Raw genomic sequence first — 14,617 nt, forward strand, 5'->3', positions numbered from 1 at the left:
AATCAGTAGGGAATAATTAAATTTAATTTTAACAGACAAGCCTTTTTCATGGATATCATTGTGTTGTGTTCATCACGGGCATTACATGTTTCTTCCTACTGAAACAACATGCCACATGCATCATAGCTCTGGGCAATCCTGAACTTTTCATCCACCCAGCATCTCCCTGTGAAGGTCTCATTTCTGGAAAGTGGCTTTTCCAGCTCAATCCTTATAGCCAAAGAAGTTCATCTGACATACAGTACGTGCTTGCCAACGCACAAAGGGAAGAAACACCAAAAAGATGTTTAACAGCTGGATCAGTCCAGTTACACTGGGCTTGGCTTAGCGCTTACAGTCTTCTGCTTTAGGAAAAGTGGATCCCAGCTGAGTTAAATGCATGAAGAAGTCTGGGGGAACAGAGCAAGGACCTGTGAACCTACATTACACAATGCATAAAGAAATCAATTTCTTTATGCATGAAGGATACATGCACAAGTTAAATGAATATATGTGCAAAGTATCATTTACTTACACCAAGAAGTCATCTATGTCCATACAGCGCGCCCGCTTCTCACCGAAATCAGCTTCCTGAAGGACGGCCTCGATCTTCTTAGTAATACTGAAGTCCTGTGGGATTTCCTGGTTGTGTGGCAAGATTCAATGCATCAATTAATACAAATTTAATAAAACAATACAAAAATTGGTGGTGGGAGACATTTCTGTAATATAAAGTATGCCAAAATGGAGTATTTATTTCTGACAAACTACCTTGCAGAATTCTCATGATGACAAATCTCTCACTTTGTTTACTTACCAAGTTGTGCACAGAGCAGTGAATTCTGTAGTTCTTTTCCAAAAGCTGCTCAACTGCCGAAGACCTTAAAAAACAAATGCATGTGAAATAAGACTGTTGATATGACCTTTAAAATACACACATGCTTGTGTAATAAGACTGTTCTTTGATGTGGTCATGTGAAAAGCTAAGTACACTAGTAAGTACATGTTTTTTTCTTATATTACTATTTGATCTGCAGTTGATCATGAAACAATGAAAAACTGACTTTGCAGTAATGCATTCAACTAAGGATGATCAGAACACGAACTTGTCATTTTCTTCTGTGGAAAAAGTAGAGACATGCCTGGATCCTGTAGATGGCATTACCCGATTTGGCAGAACCAACTTAAAAGAAGGTGTTTCTTACAACTGTCTACCAGTTTTCTCCCTCTCTTCCAGCTGTGAGGTGTTTGACAGCCCAACTCAATCCCCCATAGCATCTCCGTGGGATTTAGTTCAGGGCTTTGGCTCGGCCATTCCACAACCCTTTTTCATCTTTCTCACATGACTGACGGATTACAGACTCACTAATTATTACACAGAAATTAAATACTCACTTGAAAGCTGCATTCAGTGTTTTGTTTTTTCTTACAAATGCAACTCTGACCAGACCGTCCCATTCCTACAGGCAAAGATAAATGGACCGTTTTAACAATACAAAGAAAACTGCTGCATTATAACAGCATATTTCAACATTAATTGCATTATTTACACTGAATGCCCTTGTTACAATTCCATCTCAACACAAGTTCTGAAGTTTAGCAATAAAAGAGAAGTAAGCAAACCTGGAAATTGATGGGTGGCGGAGGATTCTTGGGTTCTATCCTCACCACACTCGACTCCACTTTAGGGGGAGGCCGGAAGTTGTTTTTCCCCACCTGAAATAAAATGATCTAAACTGAACGGCAACTGTTGCATTATGCAAATTATGTTGTTTTGTACATAAGTATGGACTTTTTTTGATACCAGGATAAAAAGCTTATTCAGTTCACATTTTCAGTAACTGCATTAAAAGGACAAGGAATTCAGCCAACATGAACATGGTATCCTTATTTGAATGTCATGAAATGTTAAGAGAAATATTTAATTGCAGATAAACTCAATAGCCAGGGCATGTCCTAATGTGCTGTGATTTGCATCAATGTAGCATTGGATTCCTTAGAAGACAATGACAAAGACAATCTCCAAACAAAGTTATGAGACTAGGAATTATGGACTTTGGCTATCTTAAAACAACATACAGATATTCCAGCCAGCCATGGCTTCTGATCATTGATTTCTTTGGCCAATCAAACAAGTACTGAAGCTAACAGACCTTCATGAGGTGGTCCACTCTGGCCAGCAGCTGGGTGTTGATGGACAGGCGGCAGTAGAGCTTGTCTCCGGGTTTTGCCACGAGCCGCATAGCGAACTCCCTCTGGAACATCAGCACTGCACACCTTTCAGACAGACAACACCAGCAGTGCTGAAACAGTAGTAACTGGTGCCGGAACTCAAACAATGTATGGGCGCCAAGGTCTTCCCGTGATAGCCGAGATCTCTGTGTCACTGGTGCTAACAAACATTGTTAATGAAAACATGTTATATAAATTGCTAACTTTTTAAGAAATATTTTGTTATTACCTGAAGAAAGGTCTGTGAAGAAGCAGTTTAAAAACGAAAGGTGATGATATCTGCAAAATAATGAATATTGCAGCTCTAACTTTAGGAGAAAGCATGAAGGAAGAGGCAATTTACACTGAGTCAAATAGTGAAATATTTGGGGTTATTACTTGATAGGGTAGGTTTGCTACGCAGATATCGAAGAATGGCAGTTCTGTCTTTAGAACATCACCCACTAAGATTTGGAGCTTTGTCTGCATTGGTCTGCAAGAGATTTACACCACCATGGAACAACAAACTGAAAAACGTACAATTATTAAAATAATAAAAAGTTGATAATACTAAAAACCACTTACGTGCACTGCACTCTCTTCTGAAGTTCAGCTACGAGCCTCGTGTCCAACTCACAAGCCACTACCTTCAAATTACAAAAGGAAATGAGGGTTGGTTTATGCTCAGAAGCAGCACTCAACACACACACTTTGCGAAAGCACGGTTACTTTTTTGGCCTTCTCCAGAAGCTTCACGGTCATGTTCCCAGTTCCAGGTCCCACTTCCAGCACAACATCTGTGGGTCTTAATGCTGCCTGAGAAGAGTCAACCCATTCGTTAGCTGGCTTCTGCTTTAACGATGACCTCCAGTATGACTCGCTCTACAGTTGCGTAGTACTTGTCTGAAACTATCTCAAGAAATAAAGGCACGCATTGGTTGACACATATTATACTTATTGTAGACAAAATAACAGAGAGCATTCTAGGTAAGAAGAAACTAAGTGTGTAACAATTTTTTCATAAACAGACATAAAAACATAGAAGTTCAGGAGTCACACTAGCCCACCTTCTCAATAATGGCGTTGACCACCAGCGGATTTTTCAGAATATGCTGACCGATACCGGTGTTGAACACAATCCCTGAAACACGGTTAGAATATAAAGAAATCACACATGTGAAAAGCGTGAAAAACTTTAAACATCAGTGCTGATGATGCATCAGTGCAGAAGCTAAACTCTAAGTGAGCTAACTAGCTAGCCAGCTTAGCTTTATACAGCTTGGACTCTGAAGGACTTCACACCAACCTTGACTTTTCACTTCTTGGTGTTTCCGAGATTTCTTCTCGGCTTTCACCTTGGGCATTTTGATCACTACAACAATGCCACTCCAATATTCCAGCACCGAAAGCAGAAACAAACCTCCGACACGTGTGACACAGCCACAGCGCAGGAAATGACGGAGTAGGTAGGCGGGGACAGGAAGTGACGCCGTACTTTTTTTCCTGTTCTTTCGCGGGTAATTTTCGCGGCAACCCGAGCACTCGCCGTGTGGCCCGGTCGCTGCATCCGAAGCAGCGACAGGTCGCTTAGACGCTTGGTGTATGTTTAGTCTCATAAGCTCGTTTCTGCGTCGTCTTTCAAAGCTATCAGAAGTTGCAAGGCAAGTTTTTTGTGAAATGTTCGTACTTTCCGATGTCGTTGTCAGCAAGCAAAGCGCATCAGACGAGGGTCGTAAACTCCGGGCTGTTTTGTGTGCAGGTTTCCGTGCTTGGCGCGTACACCACAGAAGGGCGCACTGGTCTGAGATAGCACAATGGCAGCCCCCACCACCGAAGAGCTGAAGCTGGAGCTGGACACGTTTGACATTGCCTGCGAAGATGATGCTGTACTCGACAAGAGTAAGTCTGAAGAGAAGCAAGCAAGCAAGCAAGCAAGCAAGCGTGTGTCTGCAGAGTTTCATTAGCCCGGCAGGTTTCTGACCCCTCTTCTCGCCGTCCCTCCCCAGTGCTGGAGCAGTGTTTGTGCCACAGGATACAAGCGGAGGATATTGTATGCGAGTGGGTTGCCTTCAGCACAACTAAAGGCCTGTTAAAGCTTACTCTCAACAATTTGGAGACTTTTGAGTATGAGGTGAGTGCGATGAGTGGTCTACACTGTACCAGAGTACAGAATCAAGGCCATCATTTTTCATCTGGTTCATTCTGTAACAACAACTACAGTGCCACAAAAGGACAAAAAAAAATAACAACGGCTGTTTTTACGGACTTTGGCACACTGAGGTCAGATCGGTAATGATTGCATTTCTAATTTATGCAGGTTTTGAATAAGAAACCCAAAGGCTTATCAAAGAAGAACAAGTTTAACGTGACTAAGGATATGCACTCCATCCAGGACCTGTATCCTTTTTAGAGAACCGTCCGCGACTTGTGTCCGATTGAGTTAAATAACGTTCACAGAACTTGTATGCAATATGTAAAGAACTGAAACCGGTATGCCTTGTTTGCTAGTATGGCTGCTAAATTCAAATTATGTGCACGTGTCTTCATGTTTGCTGTGGCGTTCTTAACGTACCTTGCCTAGGATCAAAGCAGAGGAAGAAGAAGAAGATTTGTTGGACTCCTATTCGACGCCAGCCAAGGTAGTGTATGTTCCTGAAACCATGCAGAATGTGGTTTTCTTTCCGCACACTGTCAGCGGGCCCTTTTTTAGTATTGCTCTAGCCTGCATCCTTCACCTAGCCATTCTCCATTAATGGCGCTTTAACTGGGGTATGGGGGCGTGTCCATCAGGGCTCTCAGAAGCGCGCCCTCACCACGCCCGAGCAGCCTCGGTCGAAGCGCGGTGGTATGTGGGCGCCAAGCCCGACCCAGATCCTCTCCCCTGCCAGCTTCTCTCCGAGGTGAGACTGCCAGCCCGTGTGCCCTGGGCTCGGGTGTTGTTTTTTCCTGACATTCCTCATGAATACTACGTTTTCCTTTTTTCCCAGAGCGATAAGACAAAGGTCAACCATGCTGTACCTCACATATCCTTCTCACTCTTCCTCATTCTCTCTGCCCTTTGATCAAATCCGTGTGTGTGTGTGTGCGCACAGTGCCACCCCCTCTCAGAAATACAGCTTGCGTGGGGGCCGGGGCGAGGTGGTGGCTACGTTCGGGGCGGTCCAGGGCCCTCGCTGGGCAGGGAAAGGCCAGACTACGGTGCGGGTGAAACTGCTGGAGGGCCATGAAGACTCACTCACCAGCTCCTACAAATACATGTTCCAGAGGCTCCGAGACGTGCGCAGCGGTACAACCTCTCAGCCAGGCTTCTCGTATAGAGCACATTTGTGTACACCTAGATGCATCTCAAATTACTTTAGATGCAAGGTACGTGTGTGCAGTGTGAGTTTAGAGGCAGCGATGTAGTTAAAAAGAACACACGGAGCTTCAGAGAATGGGGGGAAACCCGGGGCATGAGTGAAGCATCCTGGTGGGGTGTCTGCACGCCTTGGCTGGCGTTTTAATAAACGCGGAGTGTTGCTCGGTTCTTCTTTCATTTGCACGGTGTTTGCAGTTCTGACGGAGAAGATCGAAAGCTTGGGGGAGGAGCTGAGGACACACTTCAACATCGAGGAGTTCTCTCCTGTCTCACTACCTGCTCAGGTACGCACCGTCCCATCTCCTGGTTCGTATGCACTGCACTTTGTGCAGGACTGGATTAAAGTGCTTTGGTTATTTGAGTAACGCTAATGAATTGCTGCCAGATCCATGCCGACTGTAGCTTCGGCCACTTTAGGGCGGACGGGTGTGTGAGGCTGGACGCTGACGCAGGTGTGCCGTGTCTCCCGCAGGACACCGTGGCTGTGCTGGGACAAGTGTGCTGTGACAGTAACGGGAAGCTGAATGCCCACTCTGTGCTGCTGGAGGCGAGCCAGGAGCAAGGGGCCAGACAGGTGCCCGTGGACCTGTCCGAGCTCCGGGACTACTCGCTCTTTCCTGGACAGGTGTGCAGAGGCTCTCTCGCGCGCGCTCTCTCTCTCAGTGCACAATTCTGCACTTTCTTCATATAAATGCAGTGACTAGATGTGATCTGTTTCAGGTCGTCATCATGGAAGGCATGAACACCTCTGGTTCGAGGTTCGTTGCCTCAAAACTCTACGAGGTTCGTCTCTGCTACAGATTCAGCAGCGAGCTGCCACTGTCCAGCCCTTGTTTGTCAGGCATACAGAAATGGGGCGTTTGGATGTAATGCAGCAGAGTTTGACCTGACCATGCTGGGTTTGTTCTCCAGGGCGTGCCTTTACCCTTCATCTCTGCTCCAGAGCTGAAGCAGGAGGTGGACGAAGGTAAAAACAGCTGTTTGGCAGATACTCTTGTGGACAGATACTGAGTACAGACTTCACATATACTTCATATATGTCAGGCATGTCAAATGCTACACACAGTAGTGCCCCAGCAAGGTTCTTGCGGTCGTGTGTTCTATTTCAGTTTCTGAGCCTGTGATGGTGCTGCTGGCCTGTGGACCCTACACCCCTTCTGACACCCTGACCTATGAGCCTCTGATTGACCTACTTGGTGTTATTAACAAAGATCATCCTGATGTCTGCATACTGGTGAGAGTGTCCTAAGACTCTCTCAAACGGTTTGCACTTTTAAATCTGGTCACTTATTGTGTAATCTGTAGAAGGACCAGTTCACACACAAATGATTGTTTGCTAAAAGTGCAAGAGTTGAAAGAAATTGTTTAAGATGTGACTTAAGTCATTTTGGAGGGAAATATCTCACTTTGGTTCTACAGTGTGTATGTTCTTAGGTGTGACAGCACAACCATTTGAGTCGAGCTCATTGTCATAACAGTCTTCTGATTTAATGTCATGTTTTACGTAGATGGGCCCTTTTGTGGATTCCAAACATGAACAGATCGAGGTACGTTTCACTTTCCTTTCTTTTTGTAGTTCAAAAACGGTCATCTTGCACAGAAAGTGTCTTCTTTACAACAATGACCTGCCTTTTTGTTTTCCAGAAAGCACAGGTAACAGAAACGTTTGAAACCATGTTCTCGAGATGTGTTGGCAGCATTGTGGATGGAACAAGAGGGTTGGTTTAAATCCTTTTCATCGATTTTGTCCGTGTACTTAATGGAGAAAATCTTTGCACAGTCTGAGCTTGACCACGTGAACATGTGGATTGTCCCCTCTCTTAGGACAGGGTGTAAGCTGGTGTTCGTTCCATCCCAGCGAGACGCTCATCACCACTATGTTTATCCCCAGCCCCCTTTCACTCTCCCAGACCTCAAAAAGGACGATGTGCAGGTAAGCTGGGGCTTTGACTTCCAGCATCGTCTCTCCACTGTACAGTCTGACTCTGGGTTGGCCTGTGCCTGGACGGGAGACTCGCTGTAAAGCAAAGGTCATCTTTAAATGGTAGCGCACATATTAAACTCTTGTTTAAGATGATCTTAACATGGCAATGATTTTGGGAAACGGGGCCCTGCAGAGTTTAGTTCTAACGCAGTATAATGATGTTATTGAAGGCTATGGTCAAATGGATCGGGATTGTTGGAGTTGAAACCAGATCCTGCAGAGTGGTGGCTCTAACTGTTTGGAGTTGGATGCCCCTGAGCTCTGCATTTAGATGGTTTAATAATGAGGGGTGGCTTTCCCAAAACCATAACACACAAATCATCTTTAAATGGTAGAGTGAGAATTAGACTGAACTCTTGCTCTCTGATTTTAACACTACAATTTTGAAAAATGGGGACCGGTTTTATAGTGTTACAGTATTAATCTCCAACCATCCAGTATTTTGTTTTGCTCCTCAGCGAGTGACCTTAGTCCCTGACCCCTGCACGCTGCTCATTGGTGGTGTGACCTTTGGCTTGACCTCCACGGACATCCTTTTTCACATGGGAGCTGAGGAAATCAACAGGTAAGATCTGGCAGCCCCCCCCCAAGTATCTGGGATACGTGTTTACCCTTTATTTCCAAATCAAGTTGATTATTATACTGCTGTGATCGTACTTCAGTGCTTTGTGATAACTTCAATTCAGCACTGAAATACTATGTTAATCAATTTAGCATGTTCTTATACGATTCTTAGTTATGGATTTAATCAGTGTCAGTGTTGTTCTTGATTGTAACCTGAAACTATTTTCATCTCCAGTTCAGTGTAGTTCCTCTATATCCAAAGGCCATGTTCCTATATAACCCCTATGCTGAGTCTTAAGACTGTATGTAGTGGATAAAACTACATGGACTGCTTCTGATGTCTGATTTTGGTATGTCCCCACTGTTGCAGCGCTACAGGCTCGGATAGGTTCTCGCGGATCATGAAGCACATGTTAACCCAGAGGAGGTTGGTGGGGAAATTCTCAGTCTTGCAGTGTTTGTCCAGAGCTCTTGGTCATTACTCAAGCATTTACTTCCCTTGCAGCTATTACCCGCTCTACCCTCCGGCAGAGGAGGTCAGTATGGATTACGAGAAGTTTCAGCAGTACGGCCAGATGCCGCTCACGCCCGACGTTCTGATTGTCCCTTCTGAACTGCGCTATTTTATTAAGGTAATGCAGCCAAACCTCTGTCCTGATTTGCGTTTTAGAATACACCAGAACACCTTTATTTAATTACAGCTAATTGGCTGCTCGTGGTTTTGAAACACTGGTGGAGTTAAAGGCTTTCTTTCACAGGACGTGATTGGTTGTGTTTGCGTCAATCCTGGGCGTCTTACCAAAGGGCAGGTTGGTGGAACCTACGGGCGCCTACTACTCCAGCAGAACCCAGCGCATGTGCAGGGAGGCAGAGTGAGCCCATGCCTCGCTGGGCAGTTGGTGAAAATATAACACCGTCCGAGTTTGTGTATCTGTTCCACTCCATTGTTCCAAATAAATACTGTTGCAAGATAGTTTTTTTTTTTTTTTTGACAATTTTTCCACTTTGTCTTTGTATAGTGACTAAAATGCATGTTGAGCTGGTGTGTCTCAAATATTTGAAGTCAGTTTTCATGTCTTCATAAGTAGATCTACTATAAATGATACTCGAATAAGTACAAAAACGTACCCCAATGTTACAGAAGTAATTGCATAACAGTTATTGTACTTAAGGGAGCATCTATCTATTTCTCATTCAGTTTCAGCAAAGCCTTTAGTCTAGAAGTTAGTTTGTATGTAGTATGGGTACTAAGCAGCCTACACTGTTGGTTTGCTATAGATATGTGATACTGCTTTAATAATTTTGATAAATGCATTTCACTCCTGCATTACAAAAGTCAATATTTACAGAGGTTATATTACAAGAACACAATTTACTGTATGGCATTGCTCATTAGTAGATTGATGCAAATTGGTCTTCAGTTAGGGACTGTTTCCAATCCCATTGCAATGTCTCTCAATTTAGGGTCATCAATCCAGTTCACCTTGCTAGCAATAATGATTGCCTAGAAGGGAAAAAAGTCATTTAAATGAAACTCCCACATATAAACTTGCAGAAAAATGATAAACACAATTACGTTAAACTGACATCATTTGAAATATTTTGTCCAAACCCTTAAAAGCTGCTGGTTTGAGACGTTTGTAGTGTAAGGACGGATCTTGCATCAATCCTTGGGGGGGGCATGCACAAGCAAAAGGCACATACCCTGAGCACGTTCTGAGAAATGGTGGCAATCTTCAGGTACTTCTGGAAGACGGCCTCAGCTCTCTCAACCGCCTGTTTCTGTGCCTGCCCCTGGTTCTCCCCCGTCTGTTTCAGCTCATTTATCTCCTGCATCCTCTTTTTAATAAGCCCTTTCAGCTCTGCACATACACAATATGCATAGCATCAACAAACCGATAGGATTAGCAAGGCTGGTTTTCCACAAAGTAGACTATAATTCATTTCTATAACAATGAATTTCTATAGGAAAACTCCCCACTGGTTAGGTGACATAGTCCAGGTCTAGAGTTCATAGTCTACATGAGGTCATATAGTACAGCTGCCCAGTAAGAAACAGGCTGAACGGTAACAGTACCAAGTCGCTCCTTTTGAATGTCTGTGATTTGGTCTTGAAGTGTACGTGTTTCCTGGGAAAAAAAATGGCATAAAAAGAACTTAATCATTATACTTTTAAACATTTTTACAATTATTTTAATCTTATTTATGTAGCACATTATTTAAACTGAATATGACTGATGATGTTGAAGCACTAGATAACTGGTATACTCAGCCATTAACACAACGGAGTTAAATATGAGCACATTATCATTTAGAGGTTCAGTATAAAAATATTACCCACTTTAATAACTTTCATTGTCTTTTCACAGAGGTCTGCATTTTCATCAACCATTGCCTTTAATGCCCTACAAGACAATTTTTAAGAAGATGAACACAGTATATGTGTATTAACACCAACTCTACTATAATGGTGCATTTGTTTAATTTTCTCATGGACAGCAATATTAATATGAAATGGAATATTCTCCGTAGCTGCTAATTTCCCACCCTGAACACGAAGCGTGGGGCAGCTATAACATGCTGCTGAAATTAGTGTTTATATTTCCCCATTGCTCATCCATGCATCAGCATTTCTAAACAGATTCGCTTACATAGCATCAGCATCATTCTGGAGCAGCTTCTCTGTGACTGTGTTCCAAACTTGCATTCTAAAACATACAGTCCATCATTCAAACACGAACAGAAAAACACACTGCCTTTTACAATCTCTGTAAGTGCCTAATGTCCAGACATGAGAAACGTAAGGTGCATCACCTGTTTAATGCCAGGGTTTTGTTGAAATGTGAGAGTCTCGCCTGCTCTATTGCAGTTTCATATTTGGACCTGTATTTGGATTATAATGTGAGAATCAGTCTGATATCAGACCATACAAATCAATTCCCAGTAAGCAAATCTCAAAACACTCACAGATCTGCATCAGCATCAAATGTGCCACATGATCTCTTCAGTCTTCCTGTCATTAAAACACAAAGGTCAGGGTCAGATGCCAGCATATATTCTAAAAGATATTTCCAAAGCATTTTCTGAGCAAACATGAAGTGTATTTGTGTTGGTGTTTAATTTTTTCTTACAAATTAGATGCTTTATCATTCAAATAAAGAATTTATTCACATGTGATTACAGAAAAAAGATGTTCAGGGCATAGAATATATCAGTGTGAAGTAGATTCAATTAGGTAGGCTGGCTTCATTACTACTGAGAGGTCATTAAGAACTTGTTTGTTCCCCCATCTCAACACCTAGGTTCACATCTCTACTCAGTCCTATCCAAACTCTTTAAAATAAACTTTGTGTACACCATGCATGCAAAGTAAGATTACACTAACAAACGGCCCAAACAAAACATTCGGCGTTTCACAAACCTGATTAATGTTAACGCCGATGTCTGTAACGACTGAAAACTTACCCATGTTGACCTTAACATTCATGTCAAAGCACTGGTTAGCCATCATGTCCTTCATCCTGAGGAAAGAGTCAAACGCACAGACCTGCTAGTTACAAACATGTGTCGTTCACACACTGGTCTTCTCTTCACAATAAAGGGAGATGTAGGGTGACTAAAGGCAAAGCCAAGGCCGTAGGACTCAAAGCACCTGAGTAGACGCATGGGTGTGACCTCTTCAGACAGCGAGGACGCTGGGTGCTCGGGGCTTGGGGAATCCATCGAGACCTGTAGCGCTAAAGAATAACAAGGAACAAACCACTGATATTACTTAATAATATATAAAATGGCAATTACCTTTTACTGCACACGTGTTAAAATACTTCTGAACAGACTTCAACTGTTATTGCATAAGCTAAGCTAACCAAACCGAAAAAGTTGGACGTATTGCATTGTTTTACTACATCAGCACAGCATATAAAACCAAAAACCTGCTCAACAAACCTCCACTAAACTATCGCTCCCAACCAAGTCCTCTGGAAACGTTAGTTAGGGCTTTGTTCAGGGGTTTGTTTTCCTCCTCCCGCTTGAGTTTGGGTAGCAAACGAATCTGCCGCCTCCCGGAAGTCCTGCGTCACGTGACACGGAAATGCCCCGACGCCCCGCCTTTTACACCGAGGATGTACAATAAAAGCCGAGCAGGTAACTTACCGGCGTCCAGGTGTTTATTTACGTGAGTCTGCAACGCACCACATGAACGGGGAGCTTACGTCATGCCTCATTGATTTATACCTGTTTTAGTAAGAATGGATCTCTTCTAGCTCTGGGCAGCGCAGTAACTAATATAATATTAATAGTATAATGTATTTATATTATATAACTGATATAATGAAGTGTATATATATGTAACATAACCAGGTGGCTGGTGACCTTTGCACAGTTCGAGTGCATCACATTTCTAACTGGCTGCTTGATGCAGTAGTTGCGTTTGTGTTCATGCGTCCATGGTTAGGTAGATAACTAGCATAGATCCATTTAAGCCCATTTCCTACCAACATATAAATGTGCATGCCTGTAGGTCAGGTTGATCTGAGATGGAAAAAAGCACAAAGTAGCCACAACTTCTATTGACATTTCCCAGCTGCAGTTGTTCCCTTTTAAATTGCACATTGCTAGCTTTCTGTACTATAAATGCAGTTTGCAGTATTCCTAAAAGCCATTTCACGTTATATATGTTGTCGCTGAGTACCCTTGGCTAAATTAATCATGTCAGTAATAAAGAATTTGACCTCCAGATCTTTTCAAGAAAACGTTAAAATATCAGTGATCAGGTGACTAGCGTCTTTCACCCGGAAGTTGTTGCTCAGAGGTCACCATGGGGAGCAGCGTTAGTAGAAGCGGAATGGCTGCCGCTCGGGCCGTGCAGGTAAATACTGTCTCCAACACAGAGTTCTCTCGCTTGCTCCAGGAAAAGATTTTATTTTCTGCGAATCGTCGTGTTGCACAGCGATTCTTTAGTTTTTTGAAGACTTGTTGGCGCAAATCTGACCTTTTCTGTGGGCTTTAGGCTAGTTTTCCAGTTGCCCTTGTCAGCTGTGTGTCGCGATATGACTTAGCTGAGCTGTTCCAGCTGTCCAGGCTTCTCGTTCTTGTTTCCAACTTGGACTTTTAGCCCCAAAAGTCTTTATTTTATACTGCTTCACTCTCTTCACAGGCTGTGCGACCTCACGTCCCCTTAATTACCTTTCCTAATCGACAGGGTCTGGCCAAGCCAAATGGTGAGCGTTTATATCCTGTTGGTTTGATTAAAAAAATAAATAAATAAATAATAATAAAATATATATATATATATATATATATATATATATATATATGGTTAACTAAAGCTAAACATAGACAACATCCAAAACAACTGATTCAGCCGATAAGGTAATTTATCAAGTTGAAGCGAGGCGTTAACGGGAACGTTTTAGCCCCGTCCTTGTTTGAGACTCAAACCTTGGTGTGGTCTGTATGAAGTGTTGCCTCTGTGTTTGCACTAACACTTTTATTTGGCTTTTTAGTACAAGAAGCACTAAAACTACTCGTAGCTAGCATGCCACAGACGTCGACCCCTTCTGCACCGGCGCAAGCAGCCACAGGGGTGGGCAGGACCACTGGAGCAGCTGAGTGGCTCTCTGGCTCACCAGACAGCGTCGCTGTCATTAAACAGCTTCCACAGAAATATCGCAGGCGGGCCTTGCTGCCAGAAGAAATGGACTACATTCAGGTTAGTGTCAGTACTGCAGCAGGCTGCTATTGCGTCTGAAGACCGTGGGCACGTACCCTATAAAAGCAGTATGCAAAATATTTGATGGGCCCAGAAGAGCCATTGTGTTCTTGTTTAAAGGGAAAGCTCCGGGTACCCAGCACATGTAATCAGGTCCACAAGACTAGTAAAGCGCACACACAAAGTGAAGATGATATTCTCTCGTTTGCAGCGTGGTGGACCTGAGTGATGGTGGGCCAGTGTGTCTAACTCAAGACTCTGTGGAAAAGGTGCTGGTTGTTGCCTAATGTTTTTCCTCAGAAAGAGGATTTGCCAGATTTCACTTTAAGGAATGAATAAGTTATTATTGAATGTAAATAGAGATTATTTTTAAACACAATTGTACAAAGTGTGTGTCCTCTTACTCAAGAAATTCACATGCTGTTAACAGCTTGTCCTGTTCACATTTAACATTGCATTCATTAGGCCAGGCAGTCCAAGGTAGACTGCTCAGTGCCCATGTCTGTAGTCCACTCTGTCTCCCAGGACATGTGCTATTACCCTTGATTGGACCCTTTCATTTTCACTTTGGCCCAAGGAGGCTCTCCCACTATGCTGATACTCTGTAGTCTGGAGATGGATTCTGCAGGTCATTAGATCTTTAATAACGTTGGCCTGTGTCTTTTGCTAATCATATAACTGTTTGAGACTGTGTAAAGTACTCAAATTCATGCATAAGTACTTCAATAAAAAGGGGTATTGTTATAAACAGCATGCAGTGTGACTTGCTTTTTCACAACTGTTTCCAGAACTTTATTTCTGGATCTTTTAC

General features: G+C 43.1%; 4 protein-coding genes across 7 annotated transcripts; 2 read left to right on the forward strand and 2 right to left on the reverse strand.

Annotated features, from left to right (window-relative positions):
• Positions 1-2: 2 nt before the first annotated feature.
• dimt1l (DIM1 dimethyladenosine transferase 1-like (S. cerevisiae)) lies at positions 3-3,645 on the reverse strand. Of its 2 annotated transcripts, none has more exons than XM_027014349.2 (12): positions 3,497-3,645; positions 3,258-3,331; positions 2,920-3,006; positions 2,776-2,837; positions 2,590-2,683; positions 2,441-2,490; positions 2,133-2,256; positions 1,603-1,695; positions 1,375-1,439; positions 797-860; positions 515-621; positions 3-389 (listed from the first exon to the last, which is right to left on the reverse strand). In XM_027014349.2, the coding sequence occupies exons 1-12, from the start codon at positions 3,552-3,554 to the stop codon at positions 347-349; spliced, it is 921 nt and encodes a 306-aa protein (XP_026870150.1). In that variant the 5' UTR covers positions 3,555-3,645; the 3' UTR covers positions 3-346. The 2 variants fall into 2 exon arrangements, with proteins under 2 accessions (XP_026870150.1, XP_026870151.1); XM_027014350.2 differs by having other exon boundaries at positions 2,920-3,002; positions 3,497-3,515.
• A 63-nt stretch (positions 3,646-3,708) lies between these two features.
• Positions 3,709-9,069, forward strand: pola2 (polymerase (DNA directed), alpha 2). The gene is made up of 19 exons (XM_027014373.2): positions 3,709-3,851; positions 3,950-4,089; positions 4,197-4,321; positions 4,508-4,587; positions 4,772-4,829; positions 4,981-5,090; positions 5,283-5,476; positions 5,744-5,832; positions 6,021-6,173; positions 6,269-6,331; positions 6,461-6,515; positions 6,658-6,782; positions 7,057-7,095; positions 7,193-7,266; positions 7,373-7,481; positions 7,991-8,097; positions 8,467-8,523; positions 8,602-8,728; positions 8,855-9,069. Exons 2-19 carry the CDS (start codon positions 4,005-4,007, stop codon positions 9,005-9,007), a joined length of 1,803 nt encoding a protein of 600 aa, XP_026870174.2. The 5' UTR covers positions 3,709-3,851; positions 3,950-4,004; the 3' UTR covers positions 9,008-9,069.
• Positions 9,070-9,364: 295 nt separating this feature from the next.
• Positions 9,365-12,177, reverse strand: cenph (centromere protein H). Of its 2 annotated transcripts, none has more exons than XM_035521887.1 (10): positions 12,042-12,177; positions 11,749-11,825; positions 11,562-11,617; positions 11,064-11,109; positions 10,911-10,979; positions 10,748-10,804; positions 10,438-10,501; positions 10,174-10,225; positions 9,801-9,958; positions 9,365-9,600 (listed from the first exon to the last, which is right to left on the reverse strand). In XM_035521887.1, exons 2-10 carry the CDS (start codon positions 11,817-11,819, stop codon positions 9,514-9,516), a joined length of 660 nt encoding a protein of 219 aa, XP_035377780.1. In that variant the 5' UTR covers positions 11,820-11,825; positions 12,042-12,177; the 3' UTR covers positions 9,365-9,513. The 2 variants fall into 2 exon arrangements, with proteins under 2 accessions (XP_035377780.1, XP_035377779.1); XM_035521886.1 differs by having other exon boundaries at positions 11,749-11,833; positions 12,042-12,176.
• A 13-nt stretch (positions 12,178-12,190) lies between these two features.
• mrps36 (mitochondrial ribosomal protein S36) lies at positions 12,191-14,556 on the forward strand. 2 transcript variants are annotated; one of them, XM_027014376.2, is made up of 5 exons: positions 12,191-12,239; positions 12,833-12,963; positions 13,252-13,315; positions 13,601-13,806; positions 14,018-14,556. In XM_027014376.2, exons 2-5 carry the CDS (start codon positions 12,913-12,915, stop codon positions 14,033-14,035), a joined length of 339 nt encoding a protein of 112 aa, XP_026870177.1. In that variant the 5' UTR covers positions 12,191-12,239; positions 12,833-12,912; the 3' UTR covers positions 14,036-14,556. The 2 variants fall into 2 exon arrangements, with proteins under 2 accessions (XP_026870177.1, XP_026870176.1); XM_027014375.2 differs by having other exon boundaries at positions 12,217-12,270.
• Positions 14,557-14,617: the final 61 nt, after the last annotated feature.

The sequence above is a fragment of the Electrophorus electricus genome, chromosome 23 (assembly GCF_013358815.1).
Source record: "Electrophorus electricus isolate fEleEle1 chromosome 23, fEleEle1.pri, whole genome shotgun sequence".
Classification (NCBI taxonomy): domain Eukaryota; kingdom Metazoa; phylum Chordata; class Actinopteri; order Gymnotiformes; family Gymnotidae; genus Electrophorus; species Electrophorus electricus.